At 47.3% G+C, this 27464-nt stretch overlaps 1 protein-coding gene across 2 annotated transcripts; it reads left to right on the top strand.

Moving 5' to 3' along the window:
- The first annotated feature begins 47 nt into the window (after window positions 1–47).
- Window positions 48–26106, top strand: NAA25 (N-alpha-acetyltransferase 25, NatB auxiliary subunit). 2 transcript variants are annotated; one of them, XM_072983275.2, is made up of 24 exons: window positions 48–199; window positions 5492–5577; window positions 6685–6823; window positions 7286–7404; window positions 9290–9364; window positions 10352–10459; window positions 10997–11075; window positions 12444–12555; window positions 13424–13513; window positions 13740–13909; window positions 14487–14599; window positions 15970–16177; window positions 16569–16658; window positions 17348–17528; window positions 17878–17977; window positions 18758–18909; window positions 19920–20045; window positions 20146–20389; window positions 21119–21242; window positions 21758–21820; window positions 22478–22575; window positions 22695–22805; window positions 23546–23692; window positions 25301–26106. In XM_072983275.2, exons 1-24 carry the CDS (start codon window positions 142–144, stop codon window positions 25421–25423), a joined length of 2916 nt encoding a protein of 971 aa, XP_072839376.2. In that variant the 5' UTR covers window positions 48–141; the 3' UTR covers window positions 25424–26106. The 2 variants fall into 2 exon arrangements, with proteins under 2 accessions (XP_072839376.2, XP_072839375.2); XM_072983274.2 differs by having other exon boundaries at window positions 21755–21820.
- The last annotated feature ends 1358 nt before the right edge of the window (window positions 26107–27464 follow it).

Genomic DNA, 27464 nt, shown 5'->3' with positions numbered 1-27464 from the left:
CTCAGCCGGCCCGGCCCCTCGCCTCGCTTCGCCTCGCCCTCCCTCCCTTTCCCGCCCAGCCGAAAGGCAAAGGCCAAGGCCAGGCCCGGCGGCGGCGGCGGCAGAGGCGGCGCCTGCGCGCTGCGGTTCTGCGCTCTCATCATGGCGGCGCGGGGCCATGTGCAGGACCCCAACGACCGGCGCCTGCGGCCCATTTACGGTAAGCGAGCCTTTGGCCGGCCCCCCTCCCTCACGCTCTTCCCCCCCCGGCGCCCCCCCTTTCCCCTCTGCACCCCCTAATTCTCTTCCACCCCCCCCTTTCCTTGGCCTCCCTTCCTCCTCGTCGAGGGGGGGTGTCTCCAGTCTCCAAGCTTTTACATTGGGGGGCAGGAGGAGGTTTGGGAGAACGCCCCCCCCGCCCCACATGTGTAGTCTTTCTGGGGGGGTCGTTGGTGGTAAGCAGTCTCCTCCTGGGAAGGGTGTTTGGGAGGGGGGGTGTAAAGCTGGCCTCTCCATGAGGTTTTTTTGGGGGGGGGCTCTGTGAGGCCCGGGGGAGGGGGTGGGCTGAGGAGGCACCCCATGCCCTCCTTCAAGGGGGGGCTGTCTATGGGGGACGCTGGAGCCTGGCTCTTTTGCACCCTCTCAATATTGGGGAAAGGAGGGGGGGAAGCAAATCAGCAGGCACCCCCCCCCTTTCTAGCCCCATTGGGATATAGGGTTGGCCGGTCTGTGCAAGGTTTGCAAATACCCCCCTTCTTATTTGGCGCTGGGGGGGGGGAGATAAGCAGTCAATTTTATGAGACCCATACTTTGGGATAGCAGTTTGGGGGGGGTTCTTGTGATGCAAAAGAGGATAGATGCTGCAGGGACACGAAGCCCCCCTATTCACGTGTGGGGCTGCATGGGGGGAAATAAGACACCCCCATGCCCTACTGATGATATATTGGGGAAAGAGGAGGCTAAGCAAAGTACCCCCGTTTGTAGCCCTATTGAAAAAGGGGCTTGGGGTATGTGTGTAAACTCCACAGTTGTGTATCTGTTGTTATGGGGGGGGGAGTTCAGCCTTTTTGCATATTTCCCCCCCACATTCCTGGGATGGGGCTGAGCAGTCACTCCCCATAGCTGTCCCCCTAATATTGGATTAGTAGGACTGAAGAAAGAGGAACGGACCACTTGCCCGTTTATTCCACCACCCCCCTTGTGTGTTTGGAAGAACAGAATAGAGATTTATCCCAAATTATAAGTTTGCTTCCAGAAGTGTATAAAGCTGGCCAAAAGGGAGAATGCAACCTTTACGTATAATTTTCTGCCTTTTGGGGAAGGGGTGGTGAGAACCCTAAATCCTTAAGGTGAATGCTTGCAGAGCTCCAGGCGAAAGAAAGCTGGAAGATGCGTCCGATTTTCGGAATTAGGGTGGAAGGCAAGAACTATTAGCAGTTTTTGGGGGTTATTTTTCCAGAATTTTTGTGCCTGGGTAACTCTTATAATAGTGTGGAACGTACAGGAAGCCCGAAGTGGCCTCGGTATTGGTTTTTGTGCATGTTTTCTTGACCCAAGTCCCCGAGAGTTTGAATCCCTCCGTGCATCCTCTATATTGAACTTCTGGAGAAATCTTATGTTTGAACCGCATGCATGAAAAATACCTGGAGGAGAAATATGAATTTGCAACGTTTGCTCCTTTGCTTTTGATGCAACTGTATGGGGAAAAAAAACGAGAGGATGCTGAATCTCACAGGTGCCCATTTGCAAACCGTAAAAGATTCTCGCAGGTAGTAGTAACAAATCCCCCAGCCATATTAATGATCGGCCACGTGCATCCTGGAATCCTCTTTCTCCGTTATGCCTATCCTCTGTCCCATCCAAATATTAATTATTTCCTTGCTTCAGGCTGTGTGGAATGATGCCGCCCTCGGTTGGAATCAATGTCTTCCTCTCTTGACTTCTGTCCTGCGAAACCTTTATATTGGTCTCTTTTTAGAGCCTTGTCTCTCCCAGTGGGGAGGGGGGAACCCTTCCTTTTATTTCGGCCGTTTGGGGTCGCGTTAGCTTGGGTTTCCCCCATTCCTTGGACCGAAGAGGCTGGCCGGGGTATCGTCGTTGGGAACCACATGGGGTTATTTTTCCAACTCTTGACGGTTAGAAACGTGGGATGCTTTGGGGCAGCTTCGTGGACGTGGTTTGGAAAGAAGACACAATGCAGTACTGGATGGTGAGAAATTCCAAGATGTTTCACGCCAGGTTAAGACCCAACCAGAGGCGTTGGTGAACTTGCTCATAAGAAGGGCTTTTTCGGAGTCTTATGGTCTTGAAGCTCAACCCTTTTCTGGGCTTCAAAAGGTGTGATTGGAAAGGTTTGTGAGTATCTCGTGCAGTTCCAAGGTTCTGTTTCGTGGCCCACTTTTGGTGGCCCAGCCTTGTCCTGATTCTCCTAAGATCTCAAGAGGCTTTTTTAAATCCTTTGCAAAAGGGGTTGGGACCCTAAATAGCCATTTGGAGGCATTTGTTCAAGGATGATAGTTACTGTAGTTGCTTTTCTCCATCTCTTGTGTCTGTGTGTCGTGTGTGTGTTTCTTACATACACACCTCTCTGTAGGGCGTTTTTCGTGTTGGAAAAGTGAACAGTGGCTTTGGAAAGGGCAATTCTGTTTGAGAGCCAGGCTAGAAAAATATAAGAGTTGTTTAACTTTTAAAAATGTTCATATTTGCATGTCTTGAATTCTCAGTACTTCGGGAAATACGCTTGGAAACAAAAGCATTACGAAGGGGTATCTCGGGGAGAAATGAAATAGGTTTCATCCACAGAACTTACTGAAAGACTCAAATAAGAAACCATGGTTCTTCGCTCTCTGCACATTAATAAGTAAAAAATATATATATAATTCAATCTTGTATATACAAAAAGTAATTGATGCTGGTCTCAAAGTGAGAAATTGATTCAGAAAAAGGCTTCCTGGCTCAACATATTTGCACTTCGAAGACCGCTTATGCTACTCTGGTCATGCTAGGATATTTATGGGATTGGCGTTCTGAAAACATTTTATACTTGTGTCAGTAATGCTATTGTCAATTTGAAATTGCCCTTTTCTGGGCCTTTAGCCATATTCATGCGGTCCCCATCCGCACAGTGTATGCCTTTGTATATTATTAATCTATAGCTAAATATTTCCTTTTCTATGTTTGAGGAAGTGAGTTGGAGTCTACAAGAGCTCACACTGAAAACTTTTAGTCTTCAAGGTGCCGTCAGACTGTTTTTTTTCTGTGTTTATTTCTCTCTCTCTTTTTGTTACACCTTCTGAAACAGACGAATACAGCTAGCTACCTCTGTGAAATTTTGAAACACAACTTTCTCTTAAGTTCTCTTAAGTCATTTCTGACTTACGGCAACCCTGTATAAGTGAGTGACCTCCAAAAAGTTGTGTCATTAATGTTGTCCAGAAATTGTCACTCAACGGGACAAACTTCTGTTTGTTCGTCTACAGATTTCTGAAAGTTCGGTTCAAGTGTTGCTTTCCCATTTATACTAGCCTGTAACACTTACTCTGCATTTAGACATCATGGGATGGTGTGTGCGTTCTGTTCTTGCAACAGCCTTCTTCAAACTTGAGCCTTCCAGTTGTGTTGTATTCTAATTCCCATCATCCCCAGCCAATGCATGGGAAGGCTGGTCCAACAAATGTGGAAGGCTTTGAATGGAGGGGGTTGCTTTTTCAATTCTGAAGTGGGATGAAAATGAGCATCTTTCCTCTAGAGCAGGAGTTCCCCACCCTGGGATCCCCAGAGGTTTTTGGACTACAACTCCCAGAAATCCTGGCCAGCTCAGCAAATGGCAAAGGCTTCTGGGCGTTGTAGCCCAAGATCATCTGGAGACCCAAGATTGGGAACCATCATTCTAGAGAGAATTGAATTTACCTCTTCATTTGCCTAACATGACTTGTTCATGTTCTTACCATGTTCCATTCATATTATAATTATTCTTTAATGAATGAGTCAGTCTTTTGCTTTTCATGTTGATTCATTCTGTGTCCTGTAAGAATTTTAATTAAGCTTTATTGCCTTCCTTCCCGATTTTCTCCGCTCACAAAATGAAGCTTCACATGGGTGGCTTATCTGAAATAATTTTGCTGCTGTTCAGGGACATAGTGATGATAATCCCCGGTCTGGATAAACTTGTTGAAGTTGTTTGAGGCATAACCTTTATATTTTCCGTCCCTACTGATTGCGCCTTCCTTTTGGCTCTTTGGCTTTCCATTTGCCCCAATACGTATCTCCACGAAGAATCTGTCGCTGCCTCCTTTATGCTGTGCATTAGTAAAATAAAAAGCCTTGTATGGCAGAAAAATTGAGATCCTTTCTCAGTGGCAGAGCTGAGCCTGCAAGCAAACGCTGATGCCTCAAAAGAGACTTTTAATGGTGTAGTGCTGTACCTTGCAGTGGTTTTTCTTTTTTTAAAAAAAGATGCTTTCTTAAGACAAGTTTTTCAATACTCTAATTTGATCCGTTGTGTTTCGGCATTATAAATATTGCCTGGAATGATCAGAATCTGCTTTTCTCTGATTTTGTAAAGATGCTTTGCTTTTCATTATGAACCACCATGAGCCCCATTTCTGGGTGGAAAAATAACATTAAGTGAAGGGAGTAAGTGGATGGCAGCTGTGTTCAATGAAACTTCTGTGAGACCGTTTTTAGGTTCATGCACTGTATATATGTTGTGGAACTGAGTACATAAGAACCAAAACTCGAACTGTCCCCCCCCCCCGTCCACCCACTCCAAAAACAACTTTTCAGACTTTATTTCCTAGTTGGGGAAAAAAACTGGAACCTTGAGGAATTTAGGGGATAAAGTATTTTGGAATGAGTGAAATGTATTTTAAGACAACCTTTTTGCTCACCCAGCGCTCCAGGGACCGGGTTATATTTGTGAGAAAGACCCAGCTATACTAGAATCAAGAAGGCAATAATTCCCTCTGCACACTGCAGATTATTACTGTGGCTATGTAGCGGCGATTAAACATTGCTGGTTTATTTCATCATCTCGGCAGTTCAACACGTACGGGAAAACTGTCACTGTCAGCAGCCTTCCTATATTAGGCCTCACGACTCAATGCAGACTTCATGGGTGTCGTGTCAGTCCCTTTCTCCTCTTTGATGGCTCACCCTCAACACTAATGAAGGGTTTTGGAGAACTCTGAACCCGATGTTTTTGGATCTTTGGGTAGGCCCGATAAGGACATTGCCATAAGACGGGTCTTGGAGGGGCTCCACATGCCTCTTCTGGATCTCCCACTGCCCATTCGGTTGAATAACCTCTAATGTCTACGGTTCAGCCATAAATGATGTTTTTCTTCCTTCCAAGCCCTAATTGTGTTCTTCTTTCACCTTACGGCTCTTTGTTTTCCCTTCGACTGAGCCGCATCGGACTACAACGCTGTGCACAAAAACTATGGGGCGGGGGGGGGGGAGATGCCTACCTTTCCAGTCCTAACCTATGTGTTTTTCCACCTCTTTTCCTTAGATTATCTTGATAATGGCAATAATAAAATGGCAATCCAGCAAGCGGACAAATTGCTTAAGAAACACAAAGATCTCCACTGTGCGAAGGTGAGCTGGCCTTTGTTTATTTTTGCTCTGCTCCATGGTCTCTGTGTGCGGAATCTTAAATAATCAAGAACCAGACTCTTGCTGCTTAGCTTAGTTCCTTGGCTGGTCTGGGTTGGGTCGTATCCAGGCGTCTCCCGCCTCATTCTCTGAGCTGCTGTTTTGGGGAGAAGATTTCCGCTCATTTTAAACTCTGCTTTATGGAAGGATGGCATCATGTCTGCCTTTGACATCCTCTGCTTGCACAACGATTTAGTTTTTCAACTGAGCGTCCCAGCTGCTGTGGGACATAGCCAGAAGTGAGTAAGAACGATGGGAGTTGTAGTCTAATGACATCCATTTCGAGGGTCACCCGTTTCCCTCCTCCTGGCCTTTAACCCTCGTTCCTCCAGCCTTTCCCTTCTCGAAACTCGTGAACAACGACGAGGTCAGCTTTGCCGCCTCCCGTTGACGGCAGAGGAACAAAGGTTGATCCATTTCCAGTGTTTGTTTTCCATCTGCCTCCAATAGCATAATAAGCTGGTCAGGGGTTGGTCAGCAGGCTGAGTCACACACAGACGGCTAAACAGCAGCCTGACGTGTAGTAGAATAAAACAATAATGCACTAGAATAGCAGCAGAGGGGTTTACGCCAGGGGTAGGCAAAAATATAAAAGTTTTTTTTTAATTATGCTCCATTCTTTCGAGAGTGTCTGAAGTCCTTGGCAAAAAGTGTGGTAGCCAACAGAGACTAGTCTGATGGCCAATAGAGAGATAAACCGGGACAGGTAGAAAATAGGAGGCGATGCGGATGGAGGAAACGCTTAGTGCTATTTCATAAAATCCTGATGTCTTACCTAAGACCACTTCTGTGCCCCATTGGTGGTTTGCGTGTTCCTGATTTTGAGAAGTGCCGGGACTTGCGTTCGCTTACAACGGCCATCTTCTCAGCGATTCAGTAGGTCTACTCTAGTGGGGCATCAGAGTTGGGGATTCAGGCTCGGACGGCCACCCACAGAAGCCTCGTGGCCCTCATTGAGCCCTTGCAACTTGTTTCCTCTGTACGGGTTGCTTCCTCTTTGCAGCAGCCGAAGAACCCTTGAAAAAGCCGCCTGTTTGTTCCCCCCGGCAGGTTTTGAAAGCCATCGGCCTGCAGAGGACTGGGAAGCAGGACGAAGCCTTCATTTTGGCCCAGGAGGTCACAGCCCTCGAACCCACCGACGACAACTCTTTGCAAGCCCTGACCATCCTCTACCGAGAAATGCATCGGCGTGAGTCTCTTACTCCTCTTCTCTTCTTTTCTCTGATGGTGTCCTTAGTGCCGCGGAAGGGGGTTAATCAGGACTGACTCAAAGCATGTCCCGCCATAGGTTTCTTTCTGTTTTCATCCTCCTAAAGGCAATGGTTTCAGTGCCTGGGCTAACTCATGCGCTGGCAGACGTCTCTCTCATGGTGTGAGTTTTAAAATCTGGGTGGTAGCATTTCAGTGAGAGAGACGAGGCAGGGCAGACCCTGGACTTAAAGGACCCCCAAGAGGGTTTCCTGGGAGTGGGCCACTCCACTAAGCAACTAAGCAGATTGAATTCAACTAATGCAATGGTAGACGTTATTTATTATGTTTCACTTTTATCTGCACTGTTTTGATATCTTAATTCCCGTTCACGGGAGAAAGGTAGGCTCGAAGGAAAGGAAAGAAATAATGTAACATGCAGGCCCTTGTTTTCTAAATTTAGCTGAGCTGGTAACCAAACTCTACGAGGCAGCTGTGAAGAAAGTACCTACCAGTGAAGAATATCATTCCCATCTTTTTATGGCCTATGCAAGAGTTGGGGAGTACAAGAAGATGCAACAGGTATCTGCCAGAATCAAGAACCCGCTTCATTTGGGGGAATCGATGTGTGTACACTTTGCTGTGTTAAAAGCAACTTGGCTTAAAGTCCGCCTAAAAGAACACGAAAAGATTCATTTATACACAAGCTGATCCATCCTTCTTAAAGTCTTGTTTCTTATCATATAGGAAACAGCCGTTTTAAACCACTGAATCCACAGCTTGTGGGGAGAAAAGCAGAGTATAAATTTAACTTTTCATTTTTAAAAACTGAGAAATCGGAAGGGAAGCGTATCGGGGTGAGACGTATTCCTCCAGCACCAAGATGGAATGAGACGGGTTTAGAAGAAGGGTGGAACACGTTTATTATGTTTCCGGTTGTTTTTACGTTGGTTGTTCAGATATTTTAGAAGCAACGTGTGTTTTCATATGCATTTAACTTGAAATGTTTTTAAAGAGGCAACCCTGTTGCGTGTTCTGTTGTTAACGTGAGGATCCCTTGCAAGGATGGTGATCACGGGTCCCCGTCAAATAGCTCATCCATTTGAGCAAAGTTTTGTGCAAAAGCATTGATTTTTTTTTAATCGGGAATGTAGAGATAACAGCAATAGCTCTGTGGTTTAAATCTCTGGCTGCATGATGATGATGATGATGATGGTGATTATCTTGAAGGTATTATCATTTTGTAATATCGGGTTCTGGAGATATGTCAGGCACGGTCTGCAGAAATATTCTCTGTTGGTTCAGGTGTCTTTCAGAATGGCAGAATGGAACGCAAACCTCTTTGTCTATTGTCACGGCCTAGGGGTGTGCGTAGAACCGAAAACTTAACACAGCCAGTGCTCGCTCTTATGCTTTTTAGTCTTGGCCTTCCAGAGGGATAGTTCAGGAGCAGCAGCAGCAAAAAAAAAGTCTCGTATGGGTGGAAGGAAGGGATTTGTTTTCTCTTCCTGGGTCTCTCTTGAGTTTGAGGACCCCTTGATGCAGCTCCCGAGGGCTCCTCAGAGGATACTTTGACAAGTGCTGGCTTGTGATGTAGAAGCTTATCTGTCCTGTCCTGATTCGGGTTCGCTGTTGTGGTGAGCAGGTCCAGGCAAACGCCTCTGGTATTTCATACAGCGGCATGAGAAGGCATAGAAAGTGGAGGCTCCGTGGATGGCCGAGAGGGAGAGGATGATTCACACACCCGTACACGCTCCGCAGCTGCTCTTAGCAAAGGATTCCACTGCCGTTTGTTCACCGTTAAAAGAAACGTCCATTCAAACATGTAGGATCCTGTCTTCCCCGTACAAGCTGCTTAATTAGAAAGCCCGCAGGCGTTAGCCTAGAGGGAGACTAGACAGAAGAGAAGGGGGCTTTCCAGTAAGTGCTCAGCTAATGTCAGTAGATTACAGCAGCCACGGCTCACCAGGTGAAACCTTCGGAGCGCTCCGAGTCTAATTATTGCAAATAATTAGTTTGCCATCATAACTGAGAACTCTAGAGCAGTCTCATGAGACTGGAAAACAGGTTTCAGACAGAGAAAAATCCAGCTAGCTGCATGACCTTCTGTGTGTGTGTGTTTTTGTCTACACAGCTGTAATTTCAGCGTGGGTTTCTGTGGGTGACAGTCCACTTCCTCACATATAGAGGAGGTAGATGGAAATCCAGTAAAAATCATTGCTGGAATAAATCTTTTAATATTTAAGGTGTCACCATGCTTTTATTCCTGTTTCTGCTTCATTTTTGTTATACATGCTGGAGCAGATTCTTTGAAAAAAAATTTTTTTCCTCCTTCGCCTCTTTTATCTTCTGCTTCAAGAATGTAGTGCAAAAGCATTCATAACTTCCTGAAAGGCTCTTACAGGCTATAAATCAATATAACGAAGCATTTCAGAGTGTTTTCAGGTGCTTTTCTCTTTCCCTTCAGGCTGGAATGGCACTTTATAAGATCGTCCCCAAAAACCCGTACTATTTTTGGTCTGTGATGAGCTTGATTATGCAGGTGAGTAAAATCTCTTGAGGGAGATGATGATAATCCTTGAAATCAATAGCTTTCCCTCCCTTTTTTAAAAACAAAACTTAATGCCTGATATTTTCCTCTTTCTCCCCCCCCCAGCCCCCAGGTAAGCTGACCACACGCTCAGCACCAAATGCAGTGGTTCCCAATCATGGATCCCCAGGCGTTCTTGGACTGCAACTCCCAGAATGCCTTCCCCACTAGCTGTGGCTCGCCGGGATTTCTGGGAGTCGTAGTCCAAGAACATCTGGAACCCCAAGGTGGTCTAGCCTAGCTTCTGATTTTCCATGGAGGGGATTCCTGAGTTCTTGTTGAGACCCCCTCAAGTAATCTCTTGGAGTACAGTTTCCTAGCAGAGAAATAATTATTCCTTTAATTTATCCTGGAATATTAATGGGGCGTTGACTGCAGGTGACCGTTGACCTCCCTTCAGCCACCACCTCTGGCATGACCGCTCCGCTTTCTCTGGCGTATCAGTATGTTGTCTAAACTTGGAATTCAGAAAAGGAAGCTTGGATGTTTAGAAGAAACTGTTTTCAGAACTAGTTTGTATTGGGGTGTGAGACAGTAATGCTCATATGTTGGGTGATGGGGAAAGATGGCTGGTTTCGCCTCCACGCCCCACGGCTCCTTTGTTTTAACCTCCTTTTGAGTTCACTGTGTTGGCACTATTGGGTTATCATGAAACCAGCAGAGAGTCCTTTTGAATATTTCTTTAAGGTGGGGGTCAAAAGACTGCGCTATTTGTTCATTACTTTTTTCCAAACGAATCTGTAGGGGAAAGTGAGCCTGCTTTTTTTGGGGGGGGGAGGCATTCCAAGTTCAACCTTGGTTGTTTCTGTATTTTTATTTTAAATTAGAGGACAGAACTTGGAAAAAACTGTTGACCATTTAAGTAGCTATTTCTGTATTCAGTGGAGCAGTGGCTAATTCAGTATAAATCAGAAAAGCTTCCACATTCTTCTCTTGCAGTCAATATCGGCACAAGACGAGAAGCTTTCGAAAACCATGTTCTTACCTCTGGCTGAGAGGATGGTAGAAAAAATGGTGAAGGAAGATAAGATTGAAGCTGAAGCCGAGGTAAGATTTCTTTAAAATATGTGTGAATGCTTGAAACAAACGAGGTTCAAATTACCCTGTGGCTTATTCATTGCAGCTAAATTTTTAAATGTCTCCTTTCTGTGCACTGTTTACAATTGACTAGTGCAAAAGGTTATTGTTGAGGTTATAATAACTAGCTGTGTGTTGGGTTTTTGTTGCTAGCTTTGTAACTCATGGTACAGTTAAAAAAATTACCGTATTTTTCGCACCATAAGACGCACTTTTTTCCCACAAAACAGGGGGTGGTGGAAAGTCTGTGCGTCTTATGGAGCAAAGAAAACAGATTATATTTTCCTGTTTTCTTCTCCTAAAAAATTGGTCCGTCTTATGGAAAGGTGCGTCTTATGGAGCGAAAAATACGGGTAACTTTTTAAAAACAAATGAGAGGCTCATACATTGCCATAGAGGTTGTATCCGTGTTTCCCCAGCCTGCCTCTTTTATTGATATCGTCCGATCCCACTGTGGCTCAGAGATACTTCCTTCTCATGGTGTCGTATTTTCCTTCCCTTCGGCAGGTCGAACTTTACTACATGATCCTGGAGCGCTTGGGCAAATACCAGGAAGCTCTGGATGTCGTGAGGGGGAAATTAGGAGGTAACCTGTCTCAGATTGGACAGTCACCAAGTCTGTAAACAAGCTCATAACTAAAAACGGAACGTTATTCGGACTTGAAAACTAGTTGATGGAGAGGAAGGCAGTGGCTCTCTTCATCCTGCTCCCCGAGGAATCTAATTGTGTGAATAAACAACATTTTAAAGGGTGTTTTTTTTTTTTTTTTTTTTTTTTTTTTTTTTTTTTTTTTTTTTTTGGAAGGGTTGTGAGAACCATGCCTTAAATCAGTGGTCCTCAACCTTGGGCATATCCAGATGTTCTTGGACTTCAACTCCCAGAAATCCTGGCCAGCAGAGGTGGTGGTGAAGGCTTCTGGGATTTGTAGTCCAAGAACATCTGGAGTCCCCAAGGGGCCACTGCCTTAAAAATAGCCCCTGTCTGAAAATATCTGAACGGAAACATGGATGTCTCTTATACAGAGATGGTTTAATTTAAGAATATGTGAGTTCTAAGACGGTCCCTTAAGTTTACAAAAAGCAGTATCTGAAGATGGACCTCTCTCTTTCTCTTTGCTTCTGGGGTCTCTGCCCAGGGAGGAGCCCGGAAGAACCCCTACCCACACAGCCTCAAGGAGAGTTCCCTGCCTTCTGGCTCCCTCTCACCTCTGGTTTATCTTTTCCTTAACACTGGAAAAGTTATCAGCCAACCAAACTTCCAACTTTCAAGCTTCTAAAAGGGGTCAAATCAGGTTTCCGTCTGGCCAACAGCCTTGGAAAGCCTTTTCTCCTTCCTTGGGCCATCTTAGAAACAGACTGAATGTGGGCTCAAAACAACAACAAAAAAACTTGACCGGTTGAGCTTCCAAGCCAAAACCTTTCACAACAATGAAAGATCAAGCTTTCGACCGGAAGCCACATCCTGTCACCGTCAAGATGACACACGTTTTGACTTTACGTGGTGGATTATTTCCCATTCCAAAAGGTTAAAAGAGAAAAACACACACACACACACACACACACACGTACGTACGTGTGGCTCAGTTACTGGGAAGATAGGCTTTCAGCTACGTAAAATGGGTATTTTTCACCACCAGCTTTTTGCCTTGGGCCCTATCCACCATGATGGGTGTGTGAGCCGCCAAACACCTCTCTGAAATTCAATTTACACCCTCGAAGGGAAAGAGATTGCCCGCCTTCTTTCGGTCTTCATTCCCTGATTTTAGAGGGTTCCCTTTCTGCTCTGGCTCGGCCTGATCATCCTTGTCGGCAAGCCCACGAAAAAACATTGTACAAGCCGGATTTGTTTTCCAGAGTTTGGGGGGGGAGGGGAGGGCTTTCCCCTCAGAGGGTGGCTGAAAAAAAAACGAGGCTGTCCGTCTGTCTGAATATGTGACCCCTTCGTTCGGTTTAGAGAAGTTAACCAGCGAACTGCAGAGCAGAGAGAACAAATGCATGGAGATGTACCGGAAGTTGGGCAAGTGGCCGGAGTGCAACGCGCTCGCAAGAAGGCTTCTGCTTAAAAAGTGAGTGGGGAAGAAGAGTGGGCGGGCAGGGAAACGAGGCCTTCCCTGGCGTTTTTCAGCTCTTAGTTTTTTAAAAAAATCTTGCTCTTTCGCATACAGACCTTTTTCCTCCCCACACAGCAGGGAGATGTGATTTTAGCTAATTGCATAGTAAAAAGTCACCCGTTGCGTTAAGCGGAAGGCTGCTTTGTTATTTGCATTTAAAGCTTTATTAAACATACCGTATTTTTCGCTCCATAAGACACACCTTTCCATAAGACGCATCAATTTTTTAAGGAGAAGAAAACAGGAAAATATAATCTGTTTTCTTCACTCCATAAGACGCAGACTTTCCACTCCCCTGTTTTCTGGGGAAAACGTGCGTCTTATGGTGCGAAAAACAAAAGGTTTAAAGTACATCTCGCGAGCGTTTTCAGACTTACACCCAATAGAGCCTTGTGTTCTTCCTCTGTTGGACGTTTTCTCCCCTCTCGTGGTCAAAACCACTGTGACACGAAAGGAATATTTTCTTAATTATTACAGGGGTTTTTTAAAAACGTCCTATTCCTCTCGTTCCCCCTCATTCCAATTTGTGTAACTCTCTTGTTACACATTTTCCTTTGCCGTAAAGCTAACGAGGCTCACTTAAATTTGTTTTACTAACGCCGTTTCTTTTTGTGAGGGGCCTTCCCCTTAAGTCACTCGGAAGTATTTTAAGACTGTTTCAGAGTTGTTTCGTCACACATCTGGCTGTGACAGACAGAGCAGTTTTATCACAAATACGGAATTTTGGCCCTCCCAAACTTACACAGGGGACAATATATTTTGGTTTTTGTTTTGTTTTTTGATACTCTGCTCAGTTTCCCTCCTCCTTTCTCCTTTGTTCCAGCCCAGATGACTGGCAGTTCTATATGGTTTACTTCGATTCCATTTTTCAGCTGGTCGACGCGGCCTGGACCCCTCCGGCCGAAGGAGAACAGTGAGTGATTTGAGAGTGTTGCAGGGGGCGTGAGTTAAGACTTTCCCGCAGATGGGGCTGCAGCTAACAAGGCCAGAGGTTGGGATTTTGGGTCCCCGCTGGCCCTGGCGATCCATAGTTTCCCTTCCAGCTTTGCCGTTGTAAGATGATGTTTAACTGCAGCCTGTTGACCTTCAGAGAGGCGTGATGGCGTCTCTGGTACTCAGTCGCTCCTCCTTGCGTGCAGTTCTCTGGAAGGCGAGGTGCATCACACCACAGAACAGGCCGTGGCTTTCGTCGAGCAGAGGATCGCCGAAGAGGCCAGCAGCACGCGGCCGCTCCGGGGCCCGTACCTCGCCCAGCTGGAACTGATCCGGCGCCTGTCGAGCCGAGGCTGCAGCGAAGAACACACCTTCGGTAAGGGATGCTGTGATAAAGTTGTCGAATTGAGCCTGGCAGGAGAAAACGGGGGAACGGATGCCCTCTTCTCCGTCGTGAGATTTTTAGCAGCTGATGTGAATTCTGCACAAGGACGGCAGAAGTCCCCCCCCCATGGTTTTCAGAGAGATGTCTTTGCTTTCTGTTTGTCTCCTTGACATGAGGAGACAAGAGGTGGATAGTAAACATTTGACCATCTCAGTGAGCAGAGCAGAGCCTCGTGAATGAGCACGTGGGAAAGAACGCTAACGCCATCGTTTAGTTTTATGTAAGCCAGCATCTCTTTTCAACCCTGGTGCTGGAAACATTGACCTCCTAAGTCTTGCAGTTCAACAAGAATCCACCCCATTCAAGTATGAGGTTTGCCAGATCCAAAGGCATTCCTTTCACCCGTGGGACCAAATGGTTGAAGCTAGCATTAAGGATGCGTCAATCTTCTCTACCAGTTGCCTTGTTGGGTTGCACAGTATCTGGAGTTCATCATAACCCTTTGGTTATCAAAGGGTGGGTGCATTCCATACATCCACATTTCACTTGCTCGTTTTTCACTCACTAGGCGATCCAGAAGAATTGATGTTCCAGTATTTCAAACGGTTCGGGGACAAGCCCTGTTGTTTCACTGATCTCAGGGTGTTCATTGACCTCCTTCCTTCCACCCAGTATACCAAGGTAAGTTCCGTAGCCCATCTGATCCCGTCAGCAATGGTCACCTTCTTTGCTTCAAGTATAGTTTCTCATATTTGCCCTAGTCGTTGAAACAGGTTAGAGATCTGAACACTCCCCTGCCCCCTTTAAAAAAAAATTTTTTTTAATAATCTGAAACAGTGCAAGCTTTTGTGCATCACAGGCCTCTTCTGTCTGGTTCAGCATTCTGCATAACTCGCAGGCCCGCCTACCTCTGTGCCAGCTTGAAGTGGGTGGAGCAGAAGGTGCTGTTTGCCCAGATACATTCCCGGTGTTCCTGCTTCTCTGTTTCCCAGTGTCCTGTCCCCATTTTAAATATTTACTACAGGAGGAAGCCTGTGTTTATGGGATGATTTCAGCTGCTGTGAATCTCCGTGCTCAGCCCATTCCTCCGCTAAGCCCCTGTGACTAAAAGGTCAAATGCAAAATCTCCAGCTTGTTAGTGGCTGTCCACAAAATTGCTGAGGACAACAGTATGGTTATACTGTATATATATATATTTTTTACCCAGGGCCTTGTGTTTTTTGTTTCTTTGTTTTTGTTTTTGTTTTTCCTGACGATTCCCCTCCTTTGGTGGGTGGCTTCCACTCCTCTGTTACCAGCGGTCACCAGACACTGAGGTCAAATCCCGCAGATATTATTCCTGTGCCTTGTGTCGGACATTGCGGCTCTAACCTCCAGGGTTCCCTTCACGTCCCTTCTCTGAGCAGGCGTTGGGAGAGAGAGAGATGGAGCGGCAGGACCTGAAATCAGGCCTGCAGGGTTTCTGGCCGCCCTTTGACCTTTAGGACCCCAGGAGCAAAGGGTTTCTGAAATCCCTCACCAGGGATTTGTGTGTGTGTGTGTCTTGTATTCTGGATGCTGTTTGCCTGCAGCTTGTGTCAGCCCTGTAGTCAGCGTAGCCCTGATGGAGGAGGATGGGAAATAAACAGCCTTCCAGCAAATTCTAAAAACGGGTTTTAGGGGAACATGAACGGGGTGTTTCAGAGCTGGATGGGAAGGGGCATCCTGCCCAGTCACTCATACCCCGCCACCACCACCACCGCACATACCTTGGTGTTCCCATGATCTGCCTCCGCCACTCCTCCTTTTTGCTTTCCCCCTTTTTTAAAAAAAGTGAGCTTCTAGTCCTCATTGCAACCTTCAGCTTTGTAGAAGTGCTGTGTTCTTCCTTCACAATCCTAGTTTCCCTCCTTGATGTCATTCCTGTCCCATGTGAGACCATCCAGGAGGATGAATGTGTTTTCATTTTAAAATTAGGGTGTTTTCCTCATTAGCCTTCTGCCCCTGCTTGTATATTCACACAACCTCTTGCCGATCGGACCTTTTCTGCTCCGTTCTCTTCCCCCTTGCAGTTCATCAACCGGTTGCTGGGCATCGTCCCCCTGTCATCCCCCTCGGAGGGCCAAGCGGCGCTCCCGGCCAGCATCAAAGCCTTGCAGCAGCATTTATGCGTCGTCCAGTTGACCCGGTTGCTCGGCCTTTACCACGCGATGGACAGAACTCAGAAGCTGGGGGCGATCCGGGACCTGATGCTGCGCTATCGGCACGGGCTGGATTTTGGTGAGGAGAGCTTGAAACCTGATGTGCACACCTCCCTTTGGAAAAGTTACGCTTGTCCAGCGCGCTCGGCCAAGCCAGCCGCCGTTCCTAGCCCTTTCGTTCAGCGCCCATGAAAGACAGAGAGGTTATAACCAACCCAAAGGCTGCCGCCCATTTCATTTTCCAGTCATGCTTTCCTATGTTCCACATAAGCCACACAGGCCAGTCTCTCTTGGGAAGAATAAAAATGGGCACGCGTCTACGTTCAGAAATGGCTTCGCTTTAAATATATATATACTGTATACCATCCTTGTGAAAATGGTCCCTTGATCAAAGCTGCTCGTGTTGAACAGCTGGAAGCGCCCCAGTTTTCAAGTTACATTCCACGGCTTTCTTTTTTTTTTTCCTGTAGGAAAGTCCTGTTTGAAAACGGAGCTGCAGTTTTCGGATTACTACTGTCTGCTTGCGGTTCATCTGCTTCTCGACATCTGGCTTGAGGCAGGTACGTCCTTACAAGCCCCCCCACCCCACCCCCGGGACATGGGCGCGCATACAGCGATAAGAGACATAGGTCAGAAAAGGGAAACCCCAAGTGACCGAGAGACAGACGTCCTTCCTTTGTACGAGAATGGCTGCTATATTCTTTAACGGAAAGGAGAGTTGAGGAGGAACGCGGTATCCGCGAGGGATCGTTTCCACGCCCCCCCCAAGAAAACATACAGAAATATCAAACCCTATACACTGTATGGTCTCTGGTTCCTGATAATGACTAGTTCTGGTAAATACACCCTGGGAATGCATGTAAATGCCTGTTTCTGGGGGCCTTTAGTATTTTCAGGCAGCGGAAAAGGGAATCTGCGGATAAGGGGGCGTCCTACTGTAAAGGAAAATAAGATGATGCGTGCATGGAGAAGAATAAATAGAATAAGACTAGCATGCAGAATCCTTTCTCTTTCTCTCACCTCTGCTCTCCCCTTCCAACCTTCACCGCCCTCCTGTTTCCAAAGCTCTCCATTTCGGGAAAAGGAGGCTTATTATACTGGTAGGGGCGGCTCGCCTCTCCGTCGCCGAGGGCTGAGAGCGGGGGGGGGGCAGCTCCCTTCAGCCCGAGGGCCAAATTCAGTTTCAGAGAAGGTCTCACCCCCCAGTCGCCGTTCAGCATGGGAGTGTGGTGTGATCTTCTTTCCCCAGGCGAAGAGTCGGCGGCCTGGCACGGCTTGGCTTTCCTGGAAGAAGGGCTGGCCCACAGTCCCTCGAACGCTCAGTTCAAACTGCTGCTGATCCGGATCTACTGCATGCTGGGGGCTTTCGAACCGGTGGTGGAGCTGTACTCCAGCCTGGACGCGAAGCACATCCAGCACGACACCATCGGGTGAGTAGCGGCCTCGCCTTCCTTTCTGTGATTACCGAAAGCCCGGGTGTTTTATGTGGTTGTTTTGTTTTGTTTTGTTTTTTTGCCTTCTGAGCTGCTCCCATGAGAGCATCTCTTAAAATCACACCCAGGTTGGTTGAACTCTTCCGTGCTCATCCCCTAAGACTTCCTGTGTGTGTGTCTGAGACTAACGATCCACGGGCGGTCCTTTCTCTGCTAAGGAAAGAAGGAAAAATCCTGGCAATGGCCTGGGGCTTTGTACATAGCTGTGTGTATGTGTATTTGTGTGGGATGTGGAGAGCGAGGGTCTCATTCTTGTGAGCGTTTTGTGTTTTGTTTTCGGCTGCAGCTACTTGCTGACGCGCTACGCCCCAGCCTTCGGTCACTACGCCGCTGCGGCCCAATCCTGCAACTTTGCACTCAGGTTTTACCACTCCAATCAAAAAGATGTAAGTGGCAACGCTCTCCCACCTCGCCCTGCGTCTCTTGTGTCCTGCCTCCGAGATTACCTACAGCCCCTCAGAAGCATCTCTTGTCAAGGAAAGGCATAAATCCGACCCCTTCCCGCCCCTCACCTTTCCTCCAGTCTTGGACAGACTTTTTAAGTTTGATAGCTCGCCCTGTGCAATTGTGTACTGATGGCGCCGGGTTCTTAAATTGCAGTAGGACAGCCCCTATCCATGGGCTCAGTATCCACGGATGCATTTATCCATTGCCTTGAAATTACCAAATTTTAAAAAAACCCTCAGAAATATGTATTTGTATGTATTTCCGGGGTTTATTTGCCAGAATTGGCCACTAGAAGAAGCCAGAGGCCATGCCACGTATCGTGTTTCATTCTTCCACGGTTTTCATCATCTGCGGGAGGCACTGAATCCCTGCAGATCTCCCGATTCTGCTGTTTCCTACCCTTCCTCAAAGTGTTTGGAGTGGCCGTAGTTCCTGTTTTTATCTTCACGGCAGCCCTGGGAAGTTGGTTAAACATCGACATAAAAGATAGCAGGCAGAGTAGTCTCTGCCCTGGGAGGAGCTTAATGAAGCAGGCTTTCAAGGAGAAACGGCGAAGTCCGCCTACGAGAAAGTTGGTTGACTGAGATGTCCACCTCAGGTCCGGCCCACGTGGACGGAGAGGGCCCTGGGGGTTTTGTCTCTCCCCTTGATATCTGTGTAGACCTCTCTTAACTCCCTGCTCTCATGAATGCTGAGGCCCCGATGTATTTCCTCCCTAGACCTCAGAATACATTATCCAAGCCTATAAATACGGTGCGTTTGAGAAGATCCCGGAATTCATCGCTTTCCGGAATAGGCTAAACTCCTCCCTTCACTTTGCCCAAGTCCGGACGGAACGGATGCTGCTGGACCTCTTCCTAGAAGCAAATATGTGAGTCTGGGGAGAGCTTTTAAAACGTTGTACTCTCTCATCTTTGGGACCCAGGCGGGCGGGAAGGCAGTGGAGCTGAAAGAGTCGGGGCTCCGTCAGGCCTCCTGAGAGGGGACCAGATTCCCTTTCAGATCAGTGCTGAAGTGTGTGTGTGTGTTTGTATACATCCCCGCTCCCTTTTCTAACCCCAAATTGGGAAAAGCAGGGACCAAATGGCACCCTTTTTGCTAAGCCCCTTGCCTTGGCAAAAGGCAAGGAAAGCCGCTGTCAAAGTGACTGCCGCTTTTCCTTGCCTTTTGAGAAGGTACGGAGCTTAGCAAAAAGGAAGGGAGCCTCCCCCTTCCTTTTTGCTAAGCCCTGTGCCTTCGCAGAAGGCAGCGGTAAAGAGCTGCCTTCTGTGTATAAAACGACCCTCAATTTTTTCTCTCTCTATTTAAGGAAAAAGTGTCATTTTATACACGGAAAAATACGGTATCTTCCAAGTATATTACAATGACCAATAATTTCTGTATACACCAGGGAGTCCCTTATTAGCCATTCTATTCATATAAACGATAAAAGGATCCGAGGAGTCACTCAGCATTCTTTCACCCGACATATCGGATGGCATTCTAGGGGCTCCTGTGTTCCTCTGGGCTTTCACAGTTTTTATTGGATGTGGACTATCTCGTCCTTTAAAAAAAGAATCTGTGGATTTGCGCAAATGACTCGGGGGTCGTAGCGTGTGGTTTTTCAGACAGGTGCCGCTAGAGCAGTGGTGTCGAACTTGGCCCTCCAGATGTTCTTGGCCTTCAACTCCCAGAAATCCTGGCCAGCAGAGGTGGTGGTGAAGGCTTCTGGGAGTTGAAGTCCAAGAACATCTGGAGGGCCACAGTTCGACACCACTGCGCTAGAGCATCCTTCCTCCTTCCCGGTGTTTTTCTGTCCAGCTGTTTTGAACTCTTAGCTCCCAGCACGCTCGCTTGTGCCTACCAGACTCAAGTCGTTCTGTTTCGACCCCTCTAAATTAGATCAATGAGTCTGGAAGAAAGTATAAAGTCCATGAGTCTAAGCCCGGAAGAGGATGATATTCCTTGGAGCGATCTGCGGGACAACCGAGACCTCGTCGTCTTATTTAACTGGGACCCCAAAGACAGGTAGGTTTTTTTTAAAACAAGGCCACTGATGGGGTTGCGGGAGAGGGGAGGGTTGCTCATGTTGGCGCTTCTGAGTGCGAATTCCGCATTCTCTTGTCAGGGGCATCTCTGAAGAGCACAGAAGGCTCTCCCTGGCGGAGGAAACCCTGTGGTTGCAGATCCGGTCCTTGACGCTACGGCTGATCAGCGGCCTGCCCGCTCTCGGCCACAGCGCTCCCCCGAAGAACTCTGAGAAGACCACGGAGAACGGCGTCTCTTCCAAAATCGACACCATGCGGGCCCTGCTGCGGCAGCTGGACGCGGCCGTGAATTCCGGGAAGCGGTTTCTCGAGCAGAAGGTCCAGGTAACTAGGAAAGGAGAAAGCTTTTTCCCCTGCTGTGTTACAAACAGCTTTTGACGGTGCCGGGTAGAGGAGCAGCGGGGTCCCCAACCTTTAAGGGACCGCGGACCGGCTGAGCCTCTGAGGAAGGGGGGGCACATACCCCGCGCTCGTGCGCGCACTCTTGAGCACATGTGCTTGTGCTATTGGGCACATGCGTGAAGCGGTGGGGAAGCATTTGTGCTGGTGCGCGCATGCACACACACAAAGCAGCTGTGGGGAGGGGAGTGTAGGCAGGGTGGGCAGGTGGTCTGTCTCCGTGGCCCAGTCTGGCTCAGACCACGGACCGTCACAGGGCCACGGACCAGGCGTTGACGACCTCTGGGGTGGAGGCTTTGAATTCTCAGCCTGATGCTGTACTTGAGAGCCAAATATAGCTTGTGCTGTCTTGCATTTTTAAGCAGTTTTCACAGTATTTTTCGATCTTCTTGTAACTGCCTTTGGCGTTATTTGTGCTTCTTTCAAGCCACTTGTTTTATCACGTTGCTTTTAATTTGATTCACGTGGGCTTGCTTGGGGCTTTGTGCTCTTCATATAGGTCATTTGGAGGATTTTTACCCAGAGGGTGATGACTGATCTTAGAAAGCAAGAAACGGGCTATCCCGAAAGAAATCGCTGTTTCCCTTTGTTGTGAGAGAGGTGTGATTTTTTTTCTCCTCTCCCCCCCCCTTTTCTCTTTTGTTTCTTCTGTAGTACCCAGTCCTGGGGCCCCCTCCTTCTCGAATGGCTTGTTATTTCAACAGCGGGACCTGCCAAAGTCAGACCAGCTTGTTTTATCTCGTTAGTGAAATTTACGAACTTGATACCAATGGCTTAGGTGAGTCCCTCGATATTCCTGGAAGTAGGGGGCCGGTTTGCACTCGGACTAAGGTGGGGCAGTGGGGAATAATGCTAGGTTTTTATATCAATTTGAAGATCTGGGCCTTGCCAGGCTGCTGGGATGTCACGGAATGTTCACGCACAGTCCTTAGCTGAAAAATGCTCACCCTGGCAAGAGAAAAGTAAGCTTTGAAACCAGTGAAATGACCGACGCTCCCGTCAGATCAGTCAGTCTTTTGACCATCTTCTCTCCGCAAGGTTTTCGTAGCCTCAGTAACGAGACCTTTTCAGATAAAACGAAATTGCCAGTTCTTGGTCTGTCCTCCTTACCTCATCTTCAGTTATGGCAGCATCTCCTGTTTTCATTGAGCTGTACAGTTTTCTTCGTATACTTTTCCCCCCTTAGCTGCTGTTTGTTTATACATATTCTAGCTAAATTTCTCGGTTTTTTGAAATCTTTTTTTTCCTGTCCTATTTGGATAAGCCGTTTAATCCCGTCTTTCTTTTCAGAAGACTCGACAGCCATTCAAGAAAGAATAGGGAATAGCTTGAAGTCGTTACTAGAACAGCTAACAGGTAAGCTAGCGTTGCAAATCACGGCATGAAAGTTTGCAGCCTGCAGAAACGTGGGCTGCCCCTCTCTCCCTGCCGGCACGTAATAAGGTGTTAGCCATAGGCGGTGTAAAAGTATGGATGTTTATAGGGCACCTCTGCCTCAGCGCTGGGAGAAGATTCTCACTCCCCGTGGGTGGGCAGCTTTCTCCGCCCAGACAAGGAACGGAAGAGCATTCTCTCCATTAAAAAGCAATTTCGTTTATAAACTCACATGATAAGGGAGGAAGCCGTTCAAGTTGTTGGTCAGAAAGGATTGTCTGAATTGGACAGTAGGTTTGTGCCGCTCCTGGGTCATCGTCAGACGAGTCCAGAAGAGCTGCATTTGGCGTACAGACTGGAGCAGTATAGAATCACACAAGTGCTTGTTTTCTTCCTTAAGAAATGCTAAATCAGTCTGCTGGGTTATCAGTGGCTCTGCAGTGAATGCTGGTTTGAATTAGTTTCTTTAGTGTGTGTGTGTGTGTGTGTGGGAGAGAGAGAAAGAGAGAGATCGCAGGCTCCGGATTTCTCCCAAGGAAAGGAGGGCCCTCGCCAACAAAGCAACAGTGTCTACAATGTGTTCATCGTAACGTGAGGTTTACAGTTTGACCGGTCTCTTTTCTTTCTGTCCTTTTTAAGATCAGGTCGATAAATGCAGAGGGGATCTGTTGGAAGCCAGGGAGGGCGGCTTCAGAACCCATCCAAACGTTTTAGAAAATCTGGTCTTCTTTGTGGAGGTGAGCGGGCGGCCGTTTGGCGGCTTTTCTTTTCGTGAGCCTTCCTCCTGTGTGAGGCTGCAGAACCCAGCCACGTTCTAAGCCTCCCGGTGCCACACACACCCTTCTTTTCCTTCCAGACCGTTTCCATCGTCCTGTGGGTGTGCAGTTACTCCGACACCGTCCTTCGGCCCTGCCGGTCGAGCCTGCAGAAGAAGAAAAAGAAGAAGAAAGAGAGCATGACAGCCATGGTAAGCCTTGGGCGAACCACTCCTCCTCGTCTTCCTGCTTGCTTCGGACACATTTCCGGAGCGTGTCCCCGTTCGAAGGCTGGCAGATTGCAACCTCCCCATTTGGCCACGGGGGGCCTGTTTTTGAAGCGGGCTTTCGATTCACGGAAGACAGGAGAAGCCCCCACTTCATTGCATTAAATGACAGACTTCGTTACATAAGGGAGGGGGGAGGACATTGAATGCATACCCGATGACTGAAGAGGGTGCACCTCGTTTATTTCTTAGGTTCTTTGTACATTGACTGTGGATATTCTTGCACTCTTAACTGCCATTACTACGCCTCCAGTTGCATTCATCATTTTTTGGGGGGGGCGCGCACTGCTGGTCTCTTAAGGTCACAAAAATCTGATTGGCCTTATGGTCTTTTATTTGAAAATTCTGCCTGCTACTGAGCTTGTAGCTTATAAATTTGTCCTTTGGCAAATGGGCAAATGAAAAAAAATCTATTATCTTTTTAAAAAGGAAGGAATCCGAGATGATATAGGATGAATACAGTAAAACCAGTAGCTTCTGAGGTGTGACTGCTGTCACACATAAACCCTTTTGGCTTCTCAGAAGCATCTGGCTGCTTGGCGTTTGGAAAACGAGATGCCACACTGGTTGGATGTTTTGGGATCGGAGCCAAGAAAGTGATGCACGCGTGACTTTTTTGGCTCACCCCACCTTCCCTGTCTTACTCTATTTCTGTCTCTCTCTAGCCCCCCGTGTTCACCAGCTTCCAAGACTACATTTCCGGGCTCCAGACGCTCACTTCCAACGTGATAGACCATATCAAAGGGCTTGAAACCTCCCTCACTACACTTAAACTTGAAGAGCTGTCTATAGAGGACAACGTACTGTCACAGGTGAGGTGCTTCTAAGTCACGCCACCCCTATCCGTTCAAGGCACTGCGGTTGAGCTACAAAGCCCTGAATGGCCCAGGACCCAAAGGCATTTAAGTCTCCTCCTCCACCACGGCACCCCCAAAAATCAGAGCTGGCCCAGGATTTGCGAGCCTTTGGGCCATGAGCCTTTTGGCTGATCCACCATCCCTGGAAGCTAGTTGAGTGAGGGCAGGAGAACCGGGCGTTCTCTCTAGTAGCACCTTGACTCCCAAGGGGGTGTCACAAAGGGGGGGGAGACTACAATTCCCAGCATTTCAGTTGATGTGAATGGTAGAACAGAAGGGTTTGTTCTGTCCCGGCGGTTGTCCCTGGCGCTTGCAGTTTCCATCCGATCGGAATAAGAGGCGATCGATCCTTCATGGATACCTGGGAGAAAACTCTATTGAGGGTCTGGCTTCCGCTCTTCAGATCAGTGGCTTTTAGCCAGCCAAAGGCCGACAGGTTAAATGTCCCGGCGTGTTGAATGAATAGCCTGCCTTCAAGGCAGAAAGAACTGGCATGTTTGCGAGGTAGCTTACATGAAAGGGGAGGTTAGAAAGCGACAGAAAGAGAGAGAGATTTTCTTTATTTTTTCCCAAGAGCCCAGCTTTGCATCCACATGGAGGGCACCCAAAGAAGGGGAAATGTTTTAAGCCGGGGGGGGGAGGAGGGCTTTTTTTGTGTGTGCAAGGGAAGAGGGGTTTCTGGTTGTGACGTCTGTGTTCAGGGCAAACACGAAAGAGGAGCCTCTTTCCGCCAAAGTTGGATGGTTCAAAGCGGGTAAGATACAGAGTTGAGTCTTGGCTGGAGACGGGCTAGGAGGAGAGACTCCCAGAGCAAACAGGAAGCGAGAGGAGACCACCTAAACTCTCCACCGCTGAAAGTTTGCAAACAGAACTCGGCTGTCCTGACCGAACTAGCGTTGCAAATCAAATAGTGGGTGAACTCTGCAAAAAACACAAACCATCTTTAAATGTTCCACCTTCCGACAGATGGGCTAGCTTTGAAGCTGTCTCGACTGGTCCCGGCTGCTTGTTAGAACTCTTCATAGATCATGAAGTCCACTTCATCAGAATGTAGATTCATGATATCTAGCGAGTAGAGTTGAAACAATAGAGGGGCTTTCAAACGGGGAATCGGATCCAGGACCTCCTAAACCCCCCATTGGCTTGTCTACTCGAGAAGAACAGCTGGATTGAGATTCTAAAAAATAAAGAGATTTTCCAGCCCATTGCTCTGTTATGTCCTCCCTGCCGACAGCACGGAGAGAGGGACTAAAACGGCTGGACTACGGAGAACTCTCCCCAAAATTTAATCTAGCAAAATGGGGCATGGCTATTCAGAAGCCAGCGAGTGCCAGGCAGGGCTCATTAAAAGAAAGCTCTTCATTTTGATCAATCTCACTTCCTGGAGACCCAGAGGCTGGGTGATTAATTCTGCAGCATTCATGTTATCAATATTTGAACATGGGTTAGGGCGATTAAGGGTCTGGTTCATATTTAACTCATAGCCGGTCTCTTTTTTACTGTCTCCATACATAATCTGGTGTGTGTGCGTGTTTTTCTTTCTTTCTCCCCACCCTGTTCCAGGAAGAAAAGAAGTTTACAAAGACTGTGTTAGGGAAAGTGCAGAACAGTTACCAGCACGCGATTCAGGAAATCGGAGAACTTCTGAAAAAAAGACTTGAAACCATTAAAAACCTACAGCTTTGAGCAAACGGATCCGGAGCGCAGGAGGGAGCCGGCGCGAGAAGCTACGTCTGCCATCCGTTCGATCTTTAAAAAATCTGGAACTTCCTCATAAATGCATGAAGGACTTTGATCGTAAAGATAGTTTTTTTTTATGTATTAAAAAGATATATTCAAGCGGATTAAATTATTGTACATAGAAACCGGAAGCAGGGACCCTCCGCCGTCAGGGTTTAGACCACTTTTTATACATTGTTCATAAGCATATATTGTGAAACAAACATACACACACAGAAAAACCCCTTTCTTGACCTATTTCACTTCCCTTTTGTGGTGGGGGAGGAAAGCGTTCAGTTTGGAGGCCCGAGGTTTTTAGAAGCGACAATAGAAATCCAGTGTAAAGCATATTTCAAAAGAGTTTGTAATTTTTTTTCCTCCTCTCCCTCCATCACACAATGCAGCGTTAATAGTTTTGTGTGCAAGTTTCTTGCCTTAGAAAAGCAGATCTTGAGCGAAGCCCATACTTGGCTGTGAAATTTCCAGAGTGTCTTTTTATTTTCTTGTTCCCACCCCCCTACCCCACCCTGGGTTTCTCACCAGCACCGAGGAAGATTGTAACGGTCCAGTGATGCCTCTAGTCCTAAGCTTATGCAACTCAGTTTATGGGCAGAGACACCCTAATAATAACCGTGGTTGATTGGAGCGGATGCTTGTGTGTTGTTTTTTTGCTCCCACCCCCAAGAAAATAAATAACCGGTCGAGGGGAGAGTGGTATCTTAGGTTTATTCTGGGGAAAATCTTTGCAGAGTTATAAATACTGTACATGGGTGGGGGGTTTGAAAGCTCGGAGTCCTTTAGCTTTCGCCCACTGGAAGTCGGAACGGTTCGTTACAAGTTTGACTCTGTAATTGCACAGCACAGAAATTCCGACACCGCCATTGTGGTGGGAAAGGGTTCGTACAACCTCGAGGCTGCCCCCCCCCAGTGCCCTCCGGCGTTCCCTGTGCAGGTTTAAGAACTGCTTTTTGAGCAGTTGGATCTGTTGGTAGGGGCCTCGGAGTTGTGCTTTCTGAATCTAATACTGACGTTGCCTGTCTTTGGAATGTGTGTAAAATAAAAGTTGGATTAGGCATCAGTTTGGAGAACAGAATAGATATTTGCTTCCAAACCCTTTCCAAGCCTCTTCCAGATCACATGCGAAGCGTGTTTTGTAGACTAGAGAATCCATCTGCATTGGTTCCTGTTGGGACTATTGACTGTTTTTTTTTTTTTTCCTTTCCAAGAGTTTTTAAACAGGATTAGGGAAGGCAGTGGGACGAAACCTACTTTCCTGATCTTCAGTTAAGAGGCTGTGGCTTTGGTGAGAGACGGCACGCTTCACTTCCAGCCAAAACATACGCTATGCAGCCGGCCTCTCCTGATTATCCAGGCGTGGGCTCAGGTTGTCTTTCCTGTTTTGTTAATTTTGTTTAATTGTGTTTTCTGGGATGACCAGACGTGGCTTTCCCACGCAGGGAAAGGAAGTAAGAGGGAAACAGCTGCGGTTAATGCCACACAATAATTCCCCAAATTACAGGTTCTGTTTGGAAGCAAGGATTTGGAGCTTTTGCAAAATTTGCGGCATCAGACGTTTGCAGAAATTTGGCGTTTTGAGGCAGCTAGCCGCTCTAATAATGTTGCTTCATTTTTGCTAGAAATGAAGTGATCGAAAATTTCCACAGTAAATCCTTTATCCCAACTCCTGTGAGCTTCATGATTTAAACCCCGGGGGGGAGCACCCGACGCGCCTAATAAAGCAAAGCCGGACTTTTGATTTCTTTTTATTTTTCCCTCTCTCGTTCCCCTTTTGTTTAATCTGCAGGGATCCCAAGATTCAGGCAGCAGCTCCAGATCTATTTGAGGGACCCCTGCCTGATAAGAGAGAGGCATCAAGGCTGAAGTTCTGTTTTGGGTTTTTTTTGTGTGTGTGTGTGTGTTTTCTTGTGCAAGATAAATTACTGCAAGCAATGCCCCAGCGTGTTTGGTGTAGGAAATAACTGTGAGCAAGGAGGCTTCTGAAAGAGGA

This window comes from Pogona vitticeps, chromosome 14 (genome assembly GCF_051106095.1).
Source record: "Pogona vitticeps strain Pit_001003342236 chromosome 14, PviZW2.1, whole genome shotgun sequence".
In the NCBI taxonomy this organism is placed as follows: domain Eukaryota; kingdom Metazoa; phylum Chordata; class Lepidosauria; order Squamata; family Agamidae; genus Pogona; species Pogona vitticeps.
Note: the sequence above shows the minus strand (reverse complement) of the source record. Positions and strands in the feature narration are given on the sequence as shown.

Coding starts and splice junctions, on each gene's coding strand:
- NAA25 (XM_072983274.2), top strand. CDS start 142: ATGGCGGCGCGGGGCCATGTGCAGGACCCCAACGACCGGCGCCTGCGG. Junction 14,600..15,969: donor CTTCCACCCAGTATACCAAG/GTAAGTTCCGTA, acceptor TCCCCCTTGCAG/TTCATCAACCGGTTGCTGGG. Junction 22,806..23,545: donor AAGAGAGCATGACAGCCATG/GTAAGCCTTGGG, acceptor GTCTCTCTCTAG/CCCCCCGTGTTCACCAGCTT.